At 31.5% G+C, this 8,407-nt stretch overlaps 1 protein-coding gene across 1 annotated transcript; it reads left to right on the top strand.

Annotated features, from left to right (window-relative positions):
* The first annotated feature begins 4,763 nt into the window (after positions 1–4,763).
* On the top strand, positions 4,764–7,426 carry LOC108814608 (guanylate kinase 2). The gene is made up of 11 exons (XM_018587215.2): positions 4,764–5,005; positions 5,271–5,320; positions 5,408–5,527; positions 5,601–5,677; positions 5,773–5,902; positions 5,975–6,337; positions 6,415–6,536; positions 6,621–6,756; positions 6,843–6,888; positions 6,968–7,061; positions 7,136–7,426. The coding sequence occupies exons 2-11, from the start codon at positions 5,318–5,320 to the stop codon at positions 7,218–7,220; spliced, it is 1,176 nt and encodes a 391-aa protein (XP_018442717.1). The 5' UTR covers positions 4,764–5,005; positions 5,271–5,317; the 3' UTR covers positions 7,221–7,426.
* The last annotated feature ends 981 nt before the right edge of the window (positions 7,427–8,407 follow it).

Below are 8,407 nucleotides of genomic sequence, written 5' to 3'. Positions count from 1 at the left end.
ATTTCGGATACATTCGGGTACCCAAAATATTTCGGTTCGGATCGGGTTCGGTTTCGGTTCTTTAAATACCAAAATTTTGAACCCATTCGGATATTTAATCAATTTCGGTTCGGATTTGGTGCTACTTTTTCGGATCGGATTCGGTTCGGTTTTTCGGGTTCGGAGTTTTTGCCCAGCCCTAGTCTCATACATAATGCATTCATCAAATACTAGTCGTGTCACACATCATCTTCTAGTTTACAAAACCTATTGCCGACACTCACTAATTTGTCTTCTGTATGTTCTTGCCGGAGATTGATATTTTTCAAACTACTCTATCTGGAATTTGGTGCCCGAGGACTTCGAACATGTTATCAAGACTTGACAGTTTGGTTCCGTTGTACTATTTTCCATATGGTCCATCCTTTTGCGGAGAACTCGAGCTTTGGTTAGGTAATGATTTTGGCTATACTACCAGACTGGTCCAGTTTATGCCTAACACTATTAAAAGATTGTAATATATATTAGATTAAGATTGATGCCTTGTGCGGAATAAACATTATACATACTTATTTTTACGTACTTTATTTATTTACATTTTTACATATTATGAAATAATAAATTTATATTAAATAATTAAGAAGACAGTAACTATTATGTGTATAATTAAATTGATGTCAACACATAAATCAAAACAATCACTGTTTTTTATGTAAAATAGATCCAAACAATCATTTTTATCTATTTTATATGATATATAATTAAATTTAAATAATATTAACATAGATATATAGTATACTTTTAATATAGTTACTATTAAATGAGAATTCTTAATCATATGGGTTTTATGATCATAAATATTTTTATAGCAAAATTTTAAATCATTGTTAACAAAATTTACAATATGGGAATTTTAATAGTTTTAGTAATTTAGAATCATTTTTAAAAGTTTAATGTAAATTTTAATCAAAATATTGAATTCTCATTACTTGCTTAATGCCAATTTAAAAATTTATGTATATTTATATTATATTTTTTTTAATTTAAACTATATATATATATATATATATATATATATATTAATCTTATTATCTATTAAATGATATTTCCTATTTATATGGTTATCATTCAAATGTTTTTTTGGTAAGATAAACTGTTGTGGGTAAAATAGTGACTGATCCTACCCCGAAAGGCTCCACATCTATGAAAATTCTATTAGCACCGTAGAAAATCTGTGGGCTATCGGCGACAGGATTTTTGGAGAGATTTCTGTATCACCCTGCTAATAGAGGGTCGAACTCGCGATCTCGGACAGTCATGTGTGAAAATCTCACTGAAACCACTATACCATTAATAATATCTAAAAAGACATTCAAATGTTGTAATTAATGCTTTTCAAATAATATATAGAGAACGTATATATTAATATGAGTATCAATCAAATAAAATTAATTTAAAAATCTATGAATTTATAGCTTCTTTTGTCTATTGTTGGACATAGGGTTTCAGTTAAGCATCATGTTTGAAGTTTGGTTCTACTACTTCACCAAGACACCAAGACACCAATGACATATGCGCGTTAGACCTTTTTATATTATTTGGGTTTAACCTCTGTACATTTGTGAATCGTAATATATTTACCGAGATTTTGTCTATGAAGTTTACATATAAAGTATAAACTGAGCAGACGTAATATGTTTGACGGAAGAAGAAGAAGAAGGCGCTGGATTTGTTTTACGTTAAAATAGTATTCCGAGCCCAGAGGATTAAGAGCTCTGGTCCGGAATCTTCAGATAATAATAAAAAAAAACATGGGATAATGTACTTTACCCAAATGGTCATTGTGGACTCGTCTTTGTAGAAAGTGTTAGGAATATCAGAAAAGAGAATGTTAAGACAAACAAAATAAGGATGAGGACAAGCTTTGTATTGATGTCGTTATCCAATTTCCAGTATTCAACTTTGGAGGATTGATGGTTTGGTCAAAATCATGTCATGTTTTGAATGGAAGTTAGAATTTCAGGGACAAAATCCAGTGTTTCTAACCAATCCCATCAGACCTTGTTTAACATTATTGGTCCAGTTTCACATGTTACGTAATTAGATTAAAAGTTAACCTCTTCTTTACGTTAACCCACTATATTCATATTTACCGCAAGATTCATGCATTATTCTTTTTCTGATTAAACAACAGACCAACTAGTTTTATAAGGAAAATGGGATAAGTGGCGGAGTGACTAATTTATTTTATAAAGATAAAGGTTAAATCATGGTCTATTAAAAAAAAAAGCTAACTCCAAGGTAAAAGATGCAGTCCACAGATAGATCATCTTCAGGATATTCAAATGGGCTGTAAACATGAACTCATATCCGCGTGGTTACATTTGGAGCTAATAATTTTGCACTAGAAGGGAGTTAATCTCTCGATTGGACCAACATGACAATTCTTTATTTAGTGAAAACCACTAGACCACCACGATGTGATTAGAGTGACTAATTTAGTAATTATTATTTATTTTTTCTATATAACAAAATCACCTACTTGAATATTTCTCATCAAACAATATTTTTTTTGCTCAACGTGTCCATCAAAATGCTAAAAAACTTTGAAATAGTTAAAACACACACACAATTACATTGCTTAGATTTTCTAAATAAAACGCTTTAATCCCTTCAACCAATATGATTGCACTATCTTTTTTCTCAAAAAAGAAGAAGATTGCACTAGCAGTTAAGAATGGAACTCATAGAGCAGCTCCAAGGGCATCTAACAAAATTGTTTATCATTTATAATAAAAGAAAAATTAACAAAATTAAGAGAGAGAATATATAAAAGTTTTTATCTAAGTGTTTTAAAAACCCCGTTAGTATGTTTATAAGACATGTGTCACTTGAACAATGTTTGACAAAACTTTAAGAAACTAAAATAATAATAATATTTTTATTTTTTATAGAAACTGGCATAGATTTTAACCATTAATCATGCTCTTAAGAGTTCGAAATTGGCGAATTATACAATAAAGTTAAAAATATATTTGGAATTCTAAATCCATTTCAAACCAATAAATTTTATATTGTTTACAATGAAGTATTCTAAAATATTAAGTGGATTTTAGTGCTTATATTTATGTGTTTAAAAGAAAAAACATTTGAGTCTTTTAGTTTAATAAATTTGATTCAAATGATAAATCTTCATTTCAATTGATAATATTTTGATGTAAGGTTATATTTTAATTAATGCAATTTTAGACTGATCTCATTTTTTAGTTTTAGAATTTTGTTAGTTTATAAATTTTATAAAAGATTTGTGCGATTTTCAAAAACTCAAAATTTCAATAATAAACCAGTTTTAGACTCATTAATTAATCAACGTGAATGTAATATATATATATATAAAACTGATTCTCAAATAATATTATAAAGATAATTTTCAACAATATATTGTAATGTAGATATGATTATCATGATTAGTGCCAAAATTATTAATAAAAATACTTTAAAATAAATCTGTAAAATACGTTTAAAATAAAATTATTACTCCCTCCGTTTCAAAATGTTATATATTGTAGATTTTTTCACATATTAAATCCCATTTATATATGCATATTTTTGTGACTATCTTTTCTCAAAATTCAAGCCAATAAAAATAAAATAAATAAGATTAAGTTTTTTTAGTAAATAAAATATGCATTAAAAATAAAAAAATAGATCTTTTTGAAACATTTTTGTTTCTAGAATGTAACTTTATGAAACTTATGTGATATGATAATGACTACACCTGATTTAGAGACCAATCAAATGAAACTATTTTAGACCATAATTATTGTAGTGCGTTAAAATCATAAAAGTATAAGAAATAGAGAAAAAGTGATTGTCTTTCCGTGAAGTTAGCTTAGCACCACTAAAATCTCAACTTTATTTCAACCTAGTTGACACAGATTCTAAGATACGGAGTATTAAATACTTCTTTCATATCTTAAATAAAATACAGATGTGCTAGAAAAATATAATTTTCTCTTATAATTTCATATGTATATATTTTGTAATAATATTTTGTAATAATATTTTGTGTAAAAGGGTTCACTGAAGTAATATGTAATACAATTTGATACCATTATCATATTAGTTGGAGTTAAAACAAATAAAATTAATTAAAATATTACTTTTTTTCCTAAATACTTCTTCTGTTTTTAAAAGATGCATATTCTGGAAAAAATATTTGTTTCAAAAAGATGTATTTTTTATGTTTTCTATATAAAAATTGCAATTTTCAATAAAATTAATTAAATTTATTGAAAGACTATTGGTTAAAATGCATTGAAATTTGATAATTTTTAAAAACAATACATGATTAATGTGTTTTCTTAATATGTGTGAAAACTCCAAAACATACATCTTTAAAAACAGAGAGAGTATATTCTAAAATTATTGATTAAATAAAATAAGTAAGCTATCATTGAAAAATAAATGTTAGGCTAGTATTGGACTCAGTGATGTGTAATCTAATTGGTTTCCGGAATTGTGATATTTAATTTAGTTAAATAAAAATAAAGGGAGAAATATTTTTTCTTTATTTGTCAATAGCATCTGTACAATATATTTTATTTGTTAATAAACAAAATTTCACACCACCAAATTTTTCTTTGATATATTTTTGTCTTCACTAATTTTTTATATAAAAGTTAAAATTTAATTAAATCATCAATATTTTTTAATACAGAAAAGGACTTTTCTTCCTCACATCTTCACGCCGCTTGTCTCCAAGTTGTCTTGGACTCGTCGACGATGCACATTATATATATTCTTCGTAGCCGAACGAGAAAACTCTAGAGAGATATTCATTGTCCAAAAAAAAAAAAACTGAAAACTTGTTTTTCAAATCTCTTGTCTGATCCCTTTTCTCACAGTCTGTCGATATAAACAATACACATCATCTCATACACATCATCTCCCCTGCTTAAAGCCAATTCAATCCAAAAGCTTTCGTCTTTCCTTTCCTCAGCCTCGTCCTCTCTCCATATTCAAGGTAGTTTTTTTTCTTTCTGGGTTTGGTTTCTTTTGTTTCATAAAGATCGTTTTTGTTTTTCAGTGAGTTTTCATTGCTTTATGCTGAGATCTGTGTTTACGTTTCCAAAGTTTTTTTTTTTTTTTTTTTAAATTTATTTTGATGGATTTGCATTTGGGGTTTTGAATGATAATGCAAAAAGGTGTAACCTTTATGATTTGAGAGATTCGGGGTTTGTTTGTTTGTGTGTGTGTTTTGATCTTTTATGTTGTGATTGTGACATTAGCTCAGGCTGAGTTGTGTCGTTCTTGGAAGCTATAGAAAAAAGCCTCTATGGTGAGCCTCTTTTGGCGCGAGATCCACTTCGCTGCTCTTCTTTCCTCATTTGATTTCTCACATTCTTTGTTTCTTCTTATTCAATAGGGAGAAGCCCCAGCTTTCTTTGTTGATCATCTGGAGAATGGACAACACACATCCAATGGCTTTGGTGTAAAAACCGAACCGGGACACAGAGATACATCTGTCCAAATCGGAGATCGATCCGTAAGCCTCAAAATTTGAAACTGTTGTTGATTCTTGGACCTTGGTTTGATCTTGAGGGTCCTTTTGTTTGCAGTATGTGATTGGTGGGAATCATGAAGGGAACCCATTGTTCCTTGGAGTTCAGATTCATGACAAAAACACTAACAAGTGGTGTGTGTTCTTATCTTTATAGCTGATAGATTTGTTTCTTCTCTCCCATTAATGTGGAATGTGAAGTCAATGTTGGGTGTGTGTGTGTGTTTCAGGTCTACTCCTACTGTTCTTGGAACAGGACCTAAACCCTGCAAGGGTTACTCTGCCATTGTTCTTAAACAAGGCCGGATCTTAGTTATCAAGAAAGGCTCAGCTTCTGATGACTCTATATGGTTCCTCGAGGTTAGTACTAACAATGTTGTTAGCATAAAGAATCTGTTTCTCGTTCTCATATGATTGATGGCATTCATGTAGGTGGATAGTCCTTTTGTCCGGGAACAAAGGAAACTGTTGGGGAGAGAGGTTGTTGCTTGGAGTAAAGGAGTTAGAGGAAACGCAGAGAAGCCTATTGTCATAAGCGGTCCCTCTGGAGTTGGAAAAGGAACGTTGATAGCTATGCTCATGAAAGAGTTTCCTTCAATGTTTGGGTTCTCTGTGAGCCACACAACTCGTTCTCCGAGGTGTATGGAGGAGAACGGTGTTCATTACCATTTCACTGATAAAACTGTGATGGAGAAAGAGATCAATGACGGGAAGTTTCTTGAGTTTGCTTCTGTTCATGGTAATCTGTATGGAACCAGCATTGAATCTGTTGAGGTTGTAACAGATTCAGGAAAGGTAATAAGAAGATTCATCTTTTGTGTCTTCTCTTTCATGCTGTTGATCTTTTAAAATGATTGGATTCTCGTGTGTAGAGATGCATACTTGACATTGATGTTCAAGGAGCGAGGTCTGTGAAGGCTAGTTCTCTTGATGCGGTATTCATATTCGTATGTCCTCCTTCAATGAAGGAGCTTGAGGATAGGCTCCGTGCTCGGTAACAATCAAGACTTTTACCGTATGAGTTTGTTGTTTCTTCAGCTCTTTCCTCAATTTTCAAATGCTGAAAAAAAAAAAACAGAGGAACGGAGACAGAGGAGCAGATTCAAAAGCGGCTTAGAAACGCTGAAGCAGAGATCAAAGCAGGGGAATCCTCAGGCATTTTTGAACATATCCTGTATAATGACAACCTCGAGGAATGCTACAAGAACCTTAAGGTTACTTTATCCCACTTTATGTTTTGAAAAACAAAACTCTCTTAGAGAAGTTCAAATGATGAGCAACAAATGGCTCTCTGTTTCAGAATGTTATAGGGATAAACGATGAAGCTCCAGTGAATGGTGTAGAAGGTAAATAGAACCAAAACAGAAGAGTATACTAATAAGGTATGAAAGTAAGCTTAATGATTTTTGTGTTTGATGAAAGCAGTAGAAGGGATTAGTCTTCCCAAGGAGCATACAGTAACAAAGGTGGAAGACAAGATTTTGATTCAAGAAACAGGAGAATCAACCAAGAACAACATGTAAGTTCTTGATTCTTTTTTCTTTTTGATATATGTAGAGAGTATTTGTTAATGAAATGTGTTTTGGTGAGCAGGATCGTGTTGGATTTATCCTCAATTAACGGGGGAGCACCAGGAAGAACAAGAGGGATTGTTCTGGACACAGTAAATTCTAGTTAATAAAGAGTCTGACCAGTTAGATGATGATGAACATTGCTTCTTGTTTTTTTTTCTGTTTACTGAAAAGACTAAGGCTTATGGCGGTTCAAAGGTTCACTAGATACGCACTGATGATGAATTGATGATGATGATTATGGTTATTATGAATTTTATGATTGTTGATGACATTCAAAAAGACATGATGAAATAAGATTTTTTTTGTTCCTTTTACTGATCTAAAATCTTGAAAAAGTATTTTCTTCTGGAATTATTAGGACATAAAAAGTTTCCAAAGAGGTTGAAACCGATGCAATGTCTTTCTTGTGATTAACAATAGGACATAGCAGTGTTTAGTGTTCTCAATATAGTTAGTGCCAGTTTGCATTTGAAAATCAGCCAATCAAGTTAAAGAAAACATCTCAATAAGAGAAGTAGAAGAAGACAAAGGTATTAAAAAAGAGAGCACCTTGTAAGACTTTGGAGTTAAATGGGGCCTCGAAAGTTTGCAACATGCATAGATTCGTGGGTCCAAAAGTCGGTGATAGAGCCTACCAGAGTGTTACTTTACCTGAAGAAGACGACGGCGATGTTCTCTTTCTCTCAAGTCTTCCTCCACCACACACAGCCTAATGAAGACCAACTAAGCCAGAAACCTTTAGCGTAGGTGAATACGCAACACATGAAGACATATAGGGAAGTTGTGTACCGTAACATGCAAGATAACCAACCGGACACTGAAATTTCACAACTTCATCTTTGGTCAATTTGAAACAGACATATTTCACAACATTTCATCTCTTAAACTCACGCTTTTATTTTCTCGGACTACTGAATAGAGACGACTTAGAGAGTGCTTCTTTGTTGTTATGCAAATCTCTTGCAAGCATCAGTGTGTGTGTTCCAATCCAGTTTAGAGAGGCTGTAAAGTGTTTTTGTAGAACTTTAACATATTGATAGGTACGTACCAGTTATAAGATTACTTGATACCAGGTCATCTCTTCAAAGCAAGAGCATTTGTTCAAGAAGAAGCTAGGAATACACTTTTCTTTTGGGTAGTTATCACTGATATAAATAGAATCAAGTTTGGAATCATTGACTCGTTCAAAACAGGAATTGTGGAAAAAGATGTCCTTACAAACGGCAACATTGATGAAAGTGGTGAACTGCTTCCTTTCATTACATGAATGAGTGAAAACTAAGAAATTAAG

Source organism: Raphanus sativus, chromosome 7 (genome assembly GCF_000801105.2).
Source record: "Raphanus sativus cultivar WK10039 chromosome 7, ASM80110v3, whole genome shotgun sequence".
In the NCBI taxonomy this organism is placed as follows: Eukaryota; Viridiplantae; Streptophyta; class Magnoliopsida; order Brassicales; family Brassicaceae; genus Raphanus; species Raphanus sativus.
The sequence above is the reverse complement of the archived record's forward strand: the minus strand, read 5'-3'. Positions and strand labels throughout refer to the sequence as shown.